General features: G+C 47.3%; 1 protein-coding gene across 2 annotated transcripts in view; it reads left to right on the top strand.

Annotated features, from left to right (window-relative positions):
* Nucleotides 1-16,778, top strand: part of MYH9 (myosin heavy chain 9) — a 500,061-nt gene that overhangs the window by 400,368 nt on the left and 82,915 nt on the right. For both annotated transcript variants that reach the window (XM_069654373.1, XM_069654374.1), the window contains exon 34: nucleotides 5,771-5,932. In XM_069654373.1, the coding sequence (XP_069510474.1) occupies nucleotides 5,771-5,932 (162 nt within the window). The remainder of the gene's footprint in view (nucleotides 1-5,770; nucleotides 5,933-16,778) is intronic.

Genomic DNA, 16,778 nt, shown 5'->3' with positions numbered 1-16,778 from the left:
CTCACCCAGCCTGTCAATCGGCACCAAGTATAGGCAAATAGAGGGGGAGCCACTCTTGCTGTCGGCACACCCTCAACCGCACTCTTCAGTGATCGCTGCAGCGTCACTCCTCAAAGACTCAGTCCTCCGCCACCTCGTCTTCTGCGCTGTTAGGCAAGGAGGAGATATTTGAGGCTTACGGAAAGAAGCTTTATTCCAACTTCTCACTGCACCTTCTTCAATCCAACGCGGATGCCATGCTGGCAGCTGTTAACCAGAGGCTTTGGTGGGAAATAGCTGCTTCCTTCTTAACTTCTGGTGCAGAGCCAGGCATGTTTCAATGCGGGGCTGGGGGAGGCTAAATTGGTGGCACATGACATAATGGAGTCCAACGTGGCCCACAAAACCTTCAGCAGGTCCATGTGCATCGCCACGGACATGAGGACTGCCTGACTTTGGGCTACTACATTGAACCCAGACGTCGGGAACGCATATTGGACCTTTCATTTGAGGGTGGTGACCTTTCACTCCACCACAGATGAGGAGCTAGATAAAAAGAAATAGTTCCAAAACTGCAAAGTCTTTATCCTAACAAAGGCCACGCCCAAGGCATACACCCAGTCGCATCAATGCTCTGATAAGGGGCAGGCCTTTGGCTGGTTCCGGAGCTTCCAAGAACAGAGGTCTAGACAGCCTGATCGTTCTTAGTCCGCACCGGCACAAACAACAAAAGGGCTTCAGTCCCCCTCCAACAGCCTCGAGGGGAAAAAGGCATGACTCACCCCTCCGGGTCCACATGTCTCCAGTGGGGGGCAAGCTTGCCCTTCACGCAGTTTTGGTGTCAGGATCCAGGGGTCTGAAATTCTATCTGTAGTGTCCACGGGGTACCATCTACCGATTCCTTCCTCGCCTCCCTCCTCCCCTCCACTCCCACAGATTGGGGCAGCAACTCTGCTGGCGGAAATTCAGTCGCTTATCAAGAGCCAGGGAGTGGAAGAAGTCGCAGCCTCCCAGCGAGGCTTGGTTTCTACTCCAGGATTTCTGCATTGCAAAAAAAAGAACCTGGCTGGCCTGGCAGTTGCGTTGGACCTCTCCACCCTCAACATCTCCCTACCTCTTCAAACATTCAAGATGGTTACGCCAGCATTCATAGCCGAGACACAGTGCAGGTGAGACTGGATGTGCACCCTGGATTTGAAGGACGCTTATCTACACGCCCCTGTTTGGCAGCCTTATCGATCCTTTCTGCGGTTCAGGCTCCTGGGCTGCCATTTCCAATACAAGGTTCTACCATTTGGCCTCCACTCAGCCCCCAGGGTTTTTACCAGACTAAAGAATGCAGTGGCGGGCCACCACGTCTACCCATACCTGGACGACTGGCTCATCAGGGCGAGTTCCCTATAGGCGGTGCACCACACCTCCTCCACTGTTATGACCACTCTCCACGAACTGGGTTTTTCCATCAACTTCAAGTCTCAGCTGCAGCCTACTTCGAGTCTGACCTTTCTGGCCCTCATCTGGAACACGAGCTCCGAGAGTTTTCCTCTCGGAGGACAAGATCAGGGCGATCAAAGCGGCCGCGTGTGTCACGACCCTCGTCCCGAATCCCCACTAGCAAGCCCATTGGTCAGGTGGGATCAGGACTCCGGTCTCTAAGGCCTGGCATCCACTTCAAAGGCCCTCTTGGGGCCAGTCCTGGCGCCTATGGCGCCAGGCTCATACACCGTGAAAGACATGTGTTCAGGGAACTACTTTATTGAGGCTTTCAGCCAACATGGAGGCATCCACATACCTTGACTCCTAGGAACCAAGCTATGCGGTATAGTGTTTTGGGTGTGGTGGCCTAGGGACTATTTTACCTGGACTACTTTGTTGGGGCTATTTAAACCACACCTGAACAAGACCACACGCTTTGCGTTACTTTGCAGTCTGCAATGTGATGTTCACAGTGTCCAGCTATACCCACGAGCCTCGGAGAAGCAGATCCTGCAAGGAGACAAAAGGAACACCGTTAGCAGCAGAATCTTACCTGCAATCTTCATCTTTATCCGCTCGCAGTTCCTGTAAACAGCTTCCTTGGATCTGCACGCCTCCCGGACTGAAACACCTGAAAGAGGAAGGTAAAGACAACATTAAAGAAGGCATAAGAGACATTGTAAAACAACTAACTGCTCAAAAGGCTTACCTGGCTGGTCGCCTCTCGGCTGACATCGCTCCGGAAATCCACACGCGCTGGGAGAACACTGCGACCTACGAGAAAAGAAGGAAAACGGGTTAGCAAAGGCAAGACATTGCAGCGCTGCGCATAGCGCTTACTTACCGCAGCATAGCGCTCATTACGCGCCATCATTGACTGGCGAGGCTCAAAGTCAGTTCGCTACGCTGAAGTCCGCGTATCTAAGGGAGAAAAGAGACCTTACTAAACAAAGAAAGGCATGCAGGAATAACAAAAATACGGAAAAACAGCAATAACACCTACCTGAAAGACCTCAAACGGGCCGGCGTCAGTGAAGTAACTGGACCGCACACGCCCATGAAAGACAACGCGCCCCTGCAAAGAAGGCAGGGCGGAGAGCACGCCTAATTCTACAACAAGGTGAGGAGAGGACCCAGTAGGGCTGAAACCATACGGGGTGGAGGGAGGATACTTACCTCGATAGGCCAGTCTTGAACACAGCCCTCCTGTATTTTCAGGTGGAACCTTCCCCGCAACCCCACATCTGGGAACCATTGAGAAACATACTAGCGAGCAGCCCGGCTGGGTGGCGTCCCCGTGGATACCAGGTGAGCGTAACGGCGTGTCACTTCCTCAGCCGAGAAGTGACCTCGGCCTGGTGGTACCAGCATTTCTTGGGTAACATGGCAGCAGCTCTACTGGCCGTAACCCACAGACTCAAGATGGGGAGATTATAGCTGCACTTCACAGCCTCATGGAATCTGGAGTGGGGCTCCCAAGCAGAGCTTGTCAGCATTCCTTCTTCTCTCCACCTGGACCTCACATGGTGGTCCAGGAACTGCAACCTGAGGACTGGTAAGCCCTTCCGGCAGCCTGGGGGGGGGGGGGCGCACCCTGGACAGCCATAGTGTCCATGGAGTATGATTCCTGCAGGAGTCTCGTATCAACTGGCTGGAGCTGAAGGCTAACTGGTTAGCTCTCAAAGCTTTCCTCCCGCTCATAGGTTGCCCTCATCCAGACAGACAACTCCACCAGCTTGTACTGTCAACAAGAAGGGTGGCACCAAGTCCCCGCCTCTGTGCAACCTAGCATTCGGCATGTGGGAATTGGGCCCTGGAGAAGAGCATCTACCTTATGGCCATCCGCCTTCCGGGTGAGGTCGACCTGTAAGCAGACAGGCTCAGCAGACTAGGAGTGGACAATTACGAATGGCAATTGAACGATCAGGTCCTGCTTGGGATTTTCAGCAGATGGGGACATCCTTTGGGCCAACAGGAAGTGCCAGCAGTTTACATCCTGGCAAGGGCTGGGCCCCAGCTCCCTGGGAGACGAATTCCAGATACAATGGAACGGCATCACAGCGTATGCATTCCCTCCCAGACCCCTGGTCCACAGGGTGATCTGCACGATAAGGAATCATGTCACCTCCGAATCATTCTGATAGCTCTGTGGTGGCCGGCCAGGCCATGGTTTTCGGAGCTTCTCAACCTCTCTGACAGGCCCCATTCACATGCCGCTGGGCCCAGCTCACCTTCTTTCGCAGCAGGGGGGCAGGGTCATCCACCCCGCGCCACAGAAATTAGCCCTCGCAGCGTGGTTCCTGAGCAGGTCACACTAAAACACCTGACTGAGCCTGTCTCGGGCTAGCCTGGACATCATTCAGGGTGCTAGGAGCAAGGCTACTTGTAGCCAGTACAAGAGAAAATTGACTAGGGTCTGTCACTGGGTAGACTCTAAGGAGATCGCCCCTCTTACTTGCACATTAGACTGTGCTCTTCTCTGAGCACCTCGCTCACTCTGGTGCAAATCGACACATGCCGCACCTATCTGCGCCTACAGGAATACGGAGGAAGAGCTGATCTCCTCCAACCCAGTGGTGTAGCGACATCTGGCGGGCCTCACCAGGCTCTACCCGCCCATCAAGAAATCACACCTGGTGTGGGATCTCAGTTTAGTGTTTGGTGCATTGGTGCACAAACCCTTCGAGCCAATGGCATCTGCAGACAGACTGGTCACCATTAAAACAGCTCTGTTGGTGGATCTCACCTCAGCTCGCAGAGTCAGCAAGTTGCAGGCTCTGGTGGCTTTAGAAACCTACACTGTTTTACAAGGTTAAGTGGGCCTGAGAACGCTCCCCGCGTTCCTACTTAAAAGTAGTCTCTTTGTTCCATCTAAATCTAGAGATCGTGTTACCTACATTTTTTGCTGACCCTTAGGATGATGCTCAAAGGGTCTTACACTCTCTGGATGTCAGATGTGCTCTGAAATTCTGTCTGGGCAGAACCAAGACCTTCTGCAAGTCAGATGCTCTGTTTATCATCGGTGGGGTGTGTGTGTTGGGGGGGGGGGGGGTCAAGGACCTGGTACCAGGCATCCAAGGCCTCTATATTAAGGTGGATGGTTTCGGCCATCAAGGAGGTGTGAGGGGCAGCACAAACCACTTCCAGCTAACATGCATGCCCACGCTGTCGGAGCCAAGGCCATGGCTGTCTCATTCCAGAGATGACCTTCTGTGGCAGGTCATCAGCAGGGCGGCCACCTCAGCCCCCTTTGGCTTTCTGTAAGCACTACTGTTTGGATGCCGGCTCTAAGACAGGCGTGGCTTTCGGACAGGCAGTTCTAAGGATCTTGGTTTCCTAAGGAGGATCACCTCTCCACCCGGAGCTAGATTCAGTTGTAATTGTCCATGCAGTATAAAGGAAAGGGGTCGGGGACATAGGAGTAATTAATAGTCGCCACGGTGACTAACGTGTTCCTAGTCCATAATCCCCTTTCCGCCATACGTCCCACCATTCACACCCCTAATACTGGTGTCATTAGGCAATGGTGGTAATGTCGATGCGTCAATGGGGACTGAGGAGTGGTGCCGGTGGGCAGAGTCGGTGGGAGCGCTGCTACCAGGGCTGCGCACCTCTAAATTTAAAGGGAAGACATTTTTTTCTGGTGAAAGGGGTTCCGTTTCCCGTCCCTAGCGAGGGACGCCCATGCAGTATGGAGGAAAGGGGGCTATGGACTAAGGAGTATGTTAGTCACTACAGTGAGTAACTATTAATTTACTGTCCTAGTTGAAGTTGCCTCAGGGTGTAGGAAGTGTGTATGAAGCATCTCTAAAGAGGATCTACTTGATTGACTAGTGGATTGTTCTTGTTGCATTGCCCCTTTTTAAAGCATGCTTATTTAAAAGTGACCGATAGATAATAATTTTACTAGAAAACCTTGAGTGTTAGTGTTATTTGCATACTTGTATTGGTGAATTTAAATGCTACAGCTCACATTTACCCCTCTTGAGATGCCTGGCTGCTCAGTCACACTACCAACCTGTGTAGTACGGACCTATACCTATTTGGTGGGTTACCTAATACCAAGAGGACCGGGGTTGTGTAGTCTACCACAGGGTTACTACATCAATTCTTGCTTAACATCTACCTCCGTTAATGTGGCTCAGGCCTAAAGGCTGAGTCCCCGACTTTCACACCAGATATGCAACTGTCTTAAAAAGTAAGAATAATGAATACAGCGAAGTGTCACCGCTCCAGGAGTTCATTTGTTGGAGTTCTAATTTGCTTTACTTTTAGCCCAGTTTGCTTTCAATTTACAATATCTTTTGTGCCTTAGGTGAAGGAGATGGAAACTGAATTGGAGGACGAACGGAAGCAGCGATCTCTTGCTGTGGCTTCTCGTAAGAAGCTAGAGTTGGATCTTAAGGACTTGGAAGGACAGATTGACTCGGCCAACAAGGGTCGAGAGGAAGCCATCAAGCAGCTACGCAAACTGCAGGTAAGGCCACCAGTTGCCTTAGATTGAATCCGCTCAGCACTAAAGTGGTGGAAGACTGGCTCGTGAGCATGGGGCATAGGAGAGAAATTCTGTGGGCACAGCCTGGTGTAGGGGGAAACTGCGCGCACACACATTTTCTTGACTACAAGTTATTTAAGTATTTTGGGAATGTTCAATCTTCTTTCCCGATCTAAGAACCCTGATTGGATTGCGAAGCTTCTACATTTGTACTCTGTCATTCTTAGACTGGGACCATGTGGAAAGAGCATTTTGGCCTTCTATTCTTGTCGAACCAAACTGCCATAATTTGCTTTGAGAGAAACTGATTTCTACCTCCCAGCGGTGGTTTGAATGTGGCTGTACCACCCACCATCTAAAGCCAGGAGGGGGGGGGGGGGGGAGAAGTGTGGTCGTTTTCCATATTTTGCCACAAAGCTTCACCGTATTTGGCACATGGGCCCCTGTTCATGTCTTGGCACAGTGGTCAGCAAGGATTGAACCGGCATGGAGTCCGAACTTCACTATTCAGATGGGGCAGGTTTGAGGCACACACCTCCCACCCTGGATAACTCTGAAGATATTTACTGGTTTCCTCCATTATGAATATATGGATCTCCTGCCAGCTCTCCAGGCTCCCATACCCTTCATATTTTTTTTAGTTATTTGTATTTGGTTTCAAGAACAAAACAAATACAAGAGAAAGAAAACATACAAATAACAAAATTCATGTTGCCATACATACTACAGAAGCAAATTACCTAAGTTTCAACAGACTTAACATATTTCTATACTTTCATTTTAAAAACAAAACACATTTTCTTTTTTGTTTACAAACATGCAAATGTTCTACTACAAAGGGAAATGCACAAAATATAAAATCCAGGATAATATAGATACTGCAATAGTAATTTCAATTATTCCAAAGACTAAATTTAAATAGCTTGCATACAGTCGACAGAAATCGTACAGTTGAAATTTTTAAAGGGATTGAGTTGCCATGAAGCATATACCACCAAATTACATCTGGGAAGTATCTCACTGTTGGTGATGCAAACTTTCCGAAGTAGGTTTCACGCTCCTTGCTAATAATTTCACATTCTAACAGTAGATGTCTTAAAGTTTCTTTTATGATTGGACTCTTACAGAAACGACATGGAACGTGACCTTTCCCCAGTTTATCTCTAATTTCTTGTATTTGCCCAGTGGCCAGTACATTAAAACGAAACCGCATAACATTGCACCTCCTTTGTTATTTTCTCTGGATTTTGCTAAATATGGTTCCAAGGCACCCACCGACTTCCAATCTGATACCATATCAGAGTATAAAAATGAACTTTTTACTTTTACCATAGTTTCTGCCCATCTGATTCAATTTTTCACTTGAATAGGATTACTAATCAGGAGTTCCAAATCTGTGCCGATTTTAGCAAGCATTGTTCGTGACAATTCATACAGTGATAATACAAAAATTGATTTAGTTGTCCCCAATCTCTGCTGAAGGCTCAGAAATGAGTATAAATTATTGCCTGATTCCAATAATAATTTTCTTAGTAATGCCAATTTTTTCCTTTCAATTTGGCTTTTCAGCGATTGAAGGCCTAATTCATATATAATGACCTCCAGCACATTAAAATATGCACTTTTTGTTAAGTTAGCAAAAATGGAATATACTAAATACACAAATGATCGTCTAGTCTCGAGCTTATGATTCTTTAAATACCAGCTATGTCTTATAGATTTATTTGGTCCCAATATTAGAATTATAGACTTTTTTTCCTTTATCTTTAGTCCATTAACATCTATATATTCCGTGAATGTATTTATCAAACGCTGAAGTTCCACATGTGCATAGGGATTGAGTTTACCATCCTGGTTCATTCTGACTTTAATCACAGATCCCTTGTGCAAATTAATTGGGAGAGATAAAATATTCTTAGGCATTCCTAGTAATGCTATTTTGGACCACAGTAGGGACCTATTCACTCTATCAAATGCTTGTGATAGGTCTATACTTGCCACAAAATTCGGGCTGGCTACTCTCGTACTTTGATTATCCTGTAATAGTGAAAATATTAAACCACCCAATTCTGTTCCCATTTGCTTTCTGAAGCCCAACTGGTTGCGAGGGAATATTGACTTTTTCTGTCCACTCAAGTGCAGAACCAAGCCAGCAAAAATCTTAGAATCGGCATCCAGTAAGGATATGGGCTGATAGTTTTGAGGGTCATCCCTATCCCCCTTTTTGTATATAGGAATGACATATGAGATTCTCCAGGATGATGGAATAAACTTCGAAATTGCAATGTTCCCCAACAGGATAAAGAGAGAGTTTGTCCATAGGAATGGGTCTGCCTTAAATATTATGTTCGATAAGCCATTAGGTCCTGCCGCTCTAGAAGGGTTAGATTTTGTAATTTGGGACGCTATCTCAAATTCAGAAAAAAAGCACTCCGAATCGTGTTCGTGAATTCCCGGAATCGGTATACCTGGACTTTATCCGCTGCATAAAGTGCCCTGAAATGACCTACCCAGGCCTCCTCCGACAAGCTATTCACCCGAGTCGATAATAGGGGGGATTCCATTGCGTGGATAAGCTTCCAGAAATGTCTAGAGGAACCATCTTTTAGCGCTCTTAGCATAGCCTCACTATCCTTTTGTAACATCTCAGCCTTGTGTAATTTCAACCAATTTTTCAATTTTTGTTTTTCTTTACGGATTAACAGAATTTTCCCTTCCTGATCGAGAGAGAATTTTAATTTTCCATAGGTTTTTGTTACACAATTTTTTGTTTAAGTGATCGAAAACATGAGGATGTTTAGGACAAGCTATGCTAGTCTTTGAGTTGAGTTCTCGGGTGATTATTTTCCCGATATGGGTACTAAATTCCTCACTTGAGAATAACTTCCATCGTTCTGCCAGTTGTAACCCGTAATTGTCATTGAGAGCCGTGTTCATTTTTGAAATTTTGCCCGGGTGCCACGATATTCTATTTTTAGCTGAATTTACCTCTACAATTGGCCTATACCAATTCCTCAGGTGTTGCTGAAGATTTAAATGCAGTTCAATTTTGAGACGTCTTTGATCACTAAAGTCATTATTAATCAGTTTGGCAATTTGCACAAAGCATGTGTATTATTCAGACAAGAATATATGATCAATTGTAGAAGTGAATAGGCCATTCGACCAGGTAGAAGTATCATCCAATCTATTATTCAACTGGTTCTTATGGTAAAGACCCCAATTCGAGAAGAATGTGTACCAGATGTGACCTTGTAGTTTTTTCCGGGGGCAGCCACAAAGTCCTCCCTCAATTATTTGACCCTCCTTACCAAATCCAAACGACAAAATACCTATGTTATGGTCTATTTCCTCACCAATGTTATCTATTGTTGGGATTTCAGCATTCAAATCGCCTGTGATAATCACATGGAGACCTTTTATATTTGATATTCATTTCGACCAAGGGAGAATTAATCTCCTTGATTTTCCTCCCTAAATGGTAAAAGGGGTTAAAATATATATTTATCACCAGAACGAAGATTGCGCCCCTGGTATAAGGCATTTCTAAGACCACTACCAGGACTCCAAGCACCGAGGAGAATTTTTAATCCCACACTGATCTTTATTGCACTAAGAAGTCCCCCAGAAGGGCGACCCCTGCTGGATTTAGTTGCCAATTGGAACCTCGAGTCAAAACAGTCGATGTGAAATTTTGTTAATAGGTCCTGGGTTACAGGATTTTAATTCGTTCTCATGCGCAACTTTTTGTGAAGGATCTTGCACTCGCAATTCTTTGGTAAACAAACAAGTGATGCGTTTCTTTGCTTTCTATCTCTTTAGATCCTTCATATTTCTCCCCCTTTTATACAGCTTAGTAATCTATGTAAAATATTATCAAAATCCTTTCCATACCAAAAACATAGTCCCCTAACATTACTGTTTGAAGATCAAAACTTAGTCCACTCTACTGCTCTCAGTCCCTTCATAGCAGCAATTCCACTTAGTGTCCCCTTGTAGATGGGGTTTTGTAAACTGTGCATTTTGCATGCATATAACCACTAGAACTAACACTTGCGTGCTGTTTGGTCCCCTGCATATTTTGTGCATTAACTAACAAAATAGGAAAATGAGTAAAAAATAATCTAATTTTCAAAATTTATTTAAACAAAACAGTAAGTGAATTCATTTTGCATGCAAATTATGATTTTGCAGACTGCATTTAAAATGGAACCCTACAGAAACTGCTTACTTTAAGCAGGCACCAAATACAAACCGATTTTGATTTCGGAGGAATCCATTGGTTTAATTCTGGCATACAAATACAGTACATCATGTTATCTTTGAAGTCTGAGAAGGAATTCATGACGAGCTGTTAATTCAGTTTACCTCTTCACCTCCAAATGGCTATAAGATGCCTTGGAGTCCAAATGATGAATGCCTTAATTTGACAACTTAGTGTTCGACTTTGAGGCTTAGAAATGTAGCCCTTTAGCGCACAACAGTGCAGTAAGTGATCAAATCATTCTGTGTGCTGGTGGTATATTTGTTTTGCAGCTTCACTGGCACAATGAGAAATGACTTGTCCCTATATAACTTACTTGGAGGCAGGCAATGACTGAGTGGTGAGGTCTGCAATCCCTGCAGCAAATAAATGCAGCCTCAGGGGCAAAACACTGCCTAGGACACATTCCATGGTGGTCTCACACTTTCCCAGCTCTAAGGCCTCCTATGTAAGTCGTGCGGTGAGTGAGGGGTGGCATCTGTCCAGCAGTGTGCGCAGTAAATGACTTGAGTGACTCTATCCATGATCTGACTGCTGTTTCCTTGGCAGCACAGCATTGGTGTTGGGGAGAATTCTCATTTCTGTGCTAATTCCCTTCAACCTTGGAGAAGCCCAGCTCTTTTGCTGGATTTAGGACTTTTGTAATTTAAGCCCTGGAGTGAGTGACCTTTTTTCTCACTCTCGTGTTTTTGCCCGATTTGGATTTTGTGTGTTCACTGTTTGGAGTCTGACAAACTCCATAGGCATCTGCTTTTTGTATGGGGATACACTGCACCTTCACTGCAGTGTCACAGAGAAATCCTTTGGTTTTCTCATAAGGTTTAACTAGCTTTTCTTGTGTGAACTAGTTCCTAAGAATAGTAAAGTGAAAATGACTTTACTTTTTCTCTTTGTAGGTCCAGCACACACCATTTTATGTAGAGTGCTGGGGCGTTACCAAGAAAGCCCCTTATACTACATTCTCATGTAACATTTTGTATGTTGCCCTCACTACTTTAAATGGCCTGTGGCAGTGGTTTACTTTTTTCCTACCATTGTGCTGTTCCACCTCGGCTGCAGTACAGCACCCACGGGTGACTTCTTTTTTCACCATTTTCTGTTTGTGAGGTCGGTCTTGGGTTTTACTGTGTTGGGACAGGTTTGAGCCCTTTGTTCTGCCTTGTGGGGGCTTCAGCCCTGAAGCCCGCCATTGACTCCAGTGTGTCTGGAAGGACAGGATGTGAGGAAGGGTCCCGAAACCCCCCCCTGTCCTTGCATATGGAGTTTCTATCTGGTACTTTATGCCGACCAAGGCAAAATGTTAATTATTCTCAAGTTCTATCCGGACTTGCCTGTGTTAGTTTTACTAAAGTCCACTGATGGTAGGAGTACAGAAGACTCCCTTTTTAGATGTACAGGGCTCCTACTCTTAGGTTTGGCCTGAATTAATTGACAAGCAGCCAGGCTTAGTCTAGGCGGGAGAAGGGCTGTAGATAAGTACAAAGACATCGGGGCACACCTATAGTCAAGAATACTCTTATACACAGTAGTTTTATAAAAATATTATCATTTATTATAAACAAAGAAGCAAATAAAACGGTATTAGAATTACAGCTAAGTAAACCTATTGACATTTATACACTGTAAGACGTTTGTTAAACATTACTCAGTACAATAGTAAACTTAGATGATACACAGAAGTAGTTGGAGTAGCATTCAAGTTTAGCAAATGTCTTAGAACCAACATTTGAGGTAAGCAACAGATACTGCGAAGTTCTTTTAGGCAACCTATACTTTAGAAAGTCCAGCCCTATCTCTAAGAATAAGTCTCCAAGTCGGTGGGGGACACTAAGTGACAAGGGACACTGGGTGGAAGAACAAAGAAGGGCAGGCGTGTCCAACTAGCAAGTTTCTTCTGTGTTGCAGCTAGGTAAAATGTTTAGTTGAAAGGTGGTTCATGGCGGTCAGGCAGACCCCGTGGAGGATTGAAGACAAAAGGACCCCGTGTCCTTGGGCCTGGAAGAACACAGTTGGGTTGTCCACCCCAATGTGTCTCGGCAATCTTGGGAGGAGTGCTTTAATACAGCAATCTCCCTGGCGAGTACCTAGGAGCGGGACAGTACCTTTTCATGAAGGACAGTGCGGGTCCCCATGTGAGGAGACAGCAGCTCCTGTTAGTAATCCTGGCCTGGAGGCTGAAGATGGAACTTTTGGTGGGGGCAGACTGTACGTTACCTGCGATGGAACCCCCAGCAGACTTATCTTCACAATACTGGCTCGTTGGGACTCTACAAAGGCTTCGGTTCAATGACTGTTGTCGCATGGCACACTTCTCGCCATTTCTCGGTCTCCAACTTGGAAGGGGAGATGTCTGAGTGGGAAAGTCACTAAAGTTGCAACCAAAACCATGCTTCAGGAGACCATGCGCAGCAAATTGGTCCAGGGTATTGGGGGGAATTGCAGCCCAGGACAGTCGTAGCTCTTTGAGGAACGGCTCAAAATGCAGATAGTCGCAAGAATGGTTGGTCCCAGCAGTCCAGTGGAGGAAGTAGTTCGATCTTCCTTGACCAACAGAAGAGGAGGTTGGAGCAGCAGCAGTCACGGTCACTGGTGGTAGCTGATGGTGGCTGCAGACGTCCTTATTCCTCATTCTTTGTTCAATCGGTCAACTTTCTATGCTTCAACCCAGCCAACCAGAAGTCATGGCACATTCATACTTAGTGGTAGATGTCCCAAGGAAACGTTCTGCCTCCCCGTCAGAACTGGATTCGAGCATACATACTGGAGAACAGTTTCTGTGCGCTCCCAGCTTCCTGTCTTTCGGCCCACGCTGGCGTCTAATGGGAGCCTGGCAAAGACTAGTGAGCGAGACCTCCCTCACCCAGATGGCAGAAGGCTTAAGAAAAGTCACCAAGAATTGGCGAAAAAAGGCCGGCACCATTTTTGTACAATGGTGACCCATGTGTTTCTTACACTCGGGCTACAGTCGCAGCTGCAGTGAGTTTCACTAAAAATAGGTAGTAACTGCCACCAGCTGCTCCGATTAACTTGTCACTGTAACTAAAAAATTACAGGAGAAGTGGAAAAAGGATCATTTGTGTCCCCTCAGCACTCAACACAAGGTGTGGTGTATTGATTCCACAAAATAAGTTAGGCAGGATGCAAAGTATTTAAACAGTAGTCATCACAAGGCAAATAAAAAGGGCAGCTCATAGAGCTCCCAGCAACACTGCACAGAATTGCAGATGCCTTTTGAATAGGTGGAGATGATCATTACTTCATAAAGATACAATCCAAAGGGTTGAAAAAGGTTCCCAGGGGTAAAGTAAAAGACTGAGTGAGTTGGGAAACAGGTTTAACCCAGAGAGAGTGACCCTTTTTCCCACTCTCTCATGTATTTTAATGTGATTTTTTTGTACTGTTTCTTTTGGTTGTGGAGTCTGCCAAACTCCAGAGGCATCATCTTTTACATTGTGGCACGCAGCACCTTTAGTGCAGTGACACAGGGAAGTCTCTTAGATTTCCCCCAAGGTTTAAATACCTTTTCTGGGATCAACTACTGTTTCTCAGAGCAGTAAAGTGAAATTGACTTTACTTACATTTGTAACTTTTTAGACCCAGCACACTCTTACAATAGGGTGCTGGAGGCTAGTATCCCCTTTTGTCAAACTTCTAGTGTAACAATGTTATGTTACCCTTTCCTCACTGAATGGCTGGTAATGGTGGTTTTGTTTTTACTAACATGGTGTGCATATGCCGCGTGCTGCGTTCGCAGCTGCACTAAAGCACCCAAGGGTGCCGTTTTTGTCAAAATGCCCCCGGTTGTCTTTTTTCGCCATTTCTTTGTGGAAAGGTGCTTCTTGAGATTTACTCTGTGCGCCAAACCAGGTTTGGTCCCTTTGTTGGTTTTGCCTTTGGCGGGATTCACGGGTGAAGACCGCATCTGGCTCCAGGGTGTCTGGGATAGGCAGGAAGTGAGGGAGGTGCCCGAAACTCCCTCTGCTTAGTCTCCTAGGAGACCCAAATGCACTCTGCGATTGGCTGGCTGACTATCCGGCAAGGACAGCCACCCTGCTGGGTGAGTGACAGCTAGGCTGGAATGAAAGGGAGAGAACTGTATAAAAGACGAGTCTTTTGGCTTGGAAGGCAGAGTCGACCACTGGACGAAGGAACCGAAGAACATGAAGAGGACACCTGCTGCAACTCCTCGACCATTGGTTTGCGCGGTGAAGCCCTGCTGCAGTGCCGAAACACCAAGTTTGCGTCGACAGAGAAGCCCCTGCAAGGAGACTTCTTCCCTTAAGTTGGTGGCACCAATCCACTCAAAAGTAAACCTCCTGGACATTCATCTCGCAGCTGGTTGAAATTTCCAGAGTTTCCGCTGGAAACCGTATAGCCAGAGAGGGGAACACCAGTTTGTGTACGTTGCTTTTAAGTTGGCCAAGAGCTCCAGGAAGATCATCCAGACTCCCAGGAAGCAGGACTGACCAAGCAAAAAAGAGGTGATGGCTGGAAGGTTTAGAATAAATCTTAACCACTGGCAATGCTCTGGGCAACCCTCCAGACCACCGTTCTTCGCCTGCCAAGCCATTACAGAAGGGAAAGACCATATGCAAATCAGGCTTGGCCCCACCCCAAATGGGGCAGTCCAGCCCGAACTGCTAGGCCACATCCCCTCTGCACGAGACCACAAGCATCCCCAAACATGTTTCACCCTTGTTGGGGCTCATCAGTGAGGAGTAGCTTGGGTCTCTAGGCCCAGCAGGCACGGGACCCACGTCTGGGCATACCCGTCCCACTCGGGGTGACATAGCAAAAACAAAGAGGTGATGGCTGGAAGGTTTAGAATAAATCTTAACCACTGGCAATGCTCTGGGCAACCCTCCAGACCACCGTTCTTCGCCTGCCAAGCCATTACAGAAGGGAAAGACCATATGCAAATCAGGCTTGGCCCCACCCCAAATGGGGCAGTCCAGCCCGAACTGCTAGGCCACATCCCCTCTGCACGAGACCACAAGCATCCCCAAACATGTTTCACCCTTGTTGGGGCTCATCAGTGAGGAGTAGCTTGGGTCTCTAGGCCCAGCAGGCACGGGACCCACGTCTGGGCATACCCGTCCCACTCGGGGTGACATAGCAAAAACAAAGAGGTGATGGCTGGAAGGTTTAGAATAAATCTTAACCACTGGCAATGCTCTGGGCAACCCTCCAGACCACCGTTCTTCGCCTGCCAAGCCATTACAGAAGGGAAAGACCATATGCAAATCAGGCTTGGCCCCACCCCAAATGGGGCAGTCCAGCCCGAACTGCTAGGCCACATCCCCTCTGCACGAGACCACAAGCATCCCCAAACATGTTTCACCCTTGTTGGGGCTCATCAGTGAGGAGTAGCTTGGGTCTCTAGGCCCAGCAGGCACGGGACCCACGTCTGGGCATACCCGTCCCACTCGGGGTGACATAGCAAAAACAAAGAGGTGATGGCTGGAAGGTTTAGAATAAATCTTAACCACTGGCAATGCTCTGGGCAACCCTCCAGACCACCGTTCTTCGCCTGCCAAGCCATTACAGAAGGGAAAGACCATATGCAAATCAGGCTTGGCCCCACCCCAAATGGGGCAGTCCAGCCCGAACTGCTAGGCCACATCCCCTCTGCACGAGACCACAAGCATCCCCAAACATGTTTCACCCTTGTTGGGGCTCATCAGTGAGGAGTAGCTTGGGTCTCTAGGCCCAGCAGGCACGGGACCCACGTCTGGGCATACCCGTCCCACTCGGGGTGACATAGCAAAAACAAAGAGGTGATGGCTGGAAGGTTTAGAATAAATCTTAACCACTGGCAATGCTCTGGGCAACCCTCCAGACCACCGTTCTTCGCCTGCCAAGCCATTACAGAAGGGAAAGACCATATGCAAATCAGGCTTGGCCCCACCCCAAATGGGGCAGTCCAGCCCGAACTGCTAGGCCACATCCCCTCTGCACGAGACCACAAGCATCCCCAAACATGTTTCACCCTTGTTGGGGCTCATCAGTGAGGAGTAGCTTGGGTCTCTAGGCCCAGCAGGCACGGGACCCACGTCTGGGCATACCCGTCCCACTCGGGGTGACATAGCAAAAACAAAGAGGTGATGGCTGGAAGGTTTAGAATAAATCTTAACCACTGGCAATGCTCTGGGCAACCCTCCAGACCACCGTTCTTCGCCTGCCAAGCCATTACAGAAGGGAAAGACCATATGCAAATCAGGCTTGGCCCCACCCCAAATGGGGCAGTCCAGCCCGAACTGCTAGGCCACATCCCCTCTGCACGAGACCACAAGCATCCCCAAACATGTTTCACCCTTGTTGGGGCTCATCAGTGAGGAGTAGCTTGGGTCTCTAGGCCCAGCAGGCACGGGACCCACGTCTGGGCATACCCGTCCCACTCGGGGTGACATAGCAAAAACAAAGAGGTGATGGCTGGAAGGTTTAGAATAAATCTTAACCACTGGCAATGCTCTGGGCAACCCTCCAGACCACCGTTCTTCGCCTGCCAAGCCATTACAGAAGGGAAAGACCATATGCAAATCAGGCTTGGCCCCACCCCAAATG

This window comes from Ambystoma mexicanum, chromosome 3q (genome assembly GCF_040938575.1).
Source record: "Ambystoma mexicanum isolate Mex_15411 chromosome 3q, UKY_AmexF1_1, whole genome shotgun sequence".
Taxonomy (NCBI): Eukaryota; Metazoa; Chordata; class Amphibia; order Caudata; family Ambystomatidae; genus Ambystoma; species Ambystoma mexicanum.
Note: the sequence above shows the minus strand (reverse complement) of the source record. Positions and strands in the feature narration are given on the sequence as shown.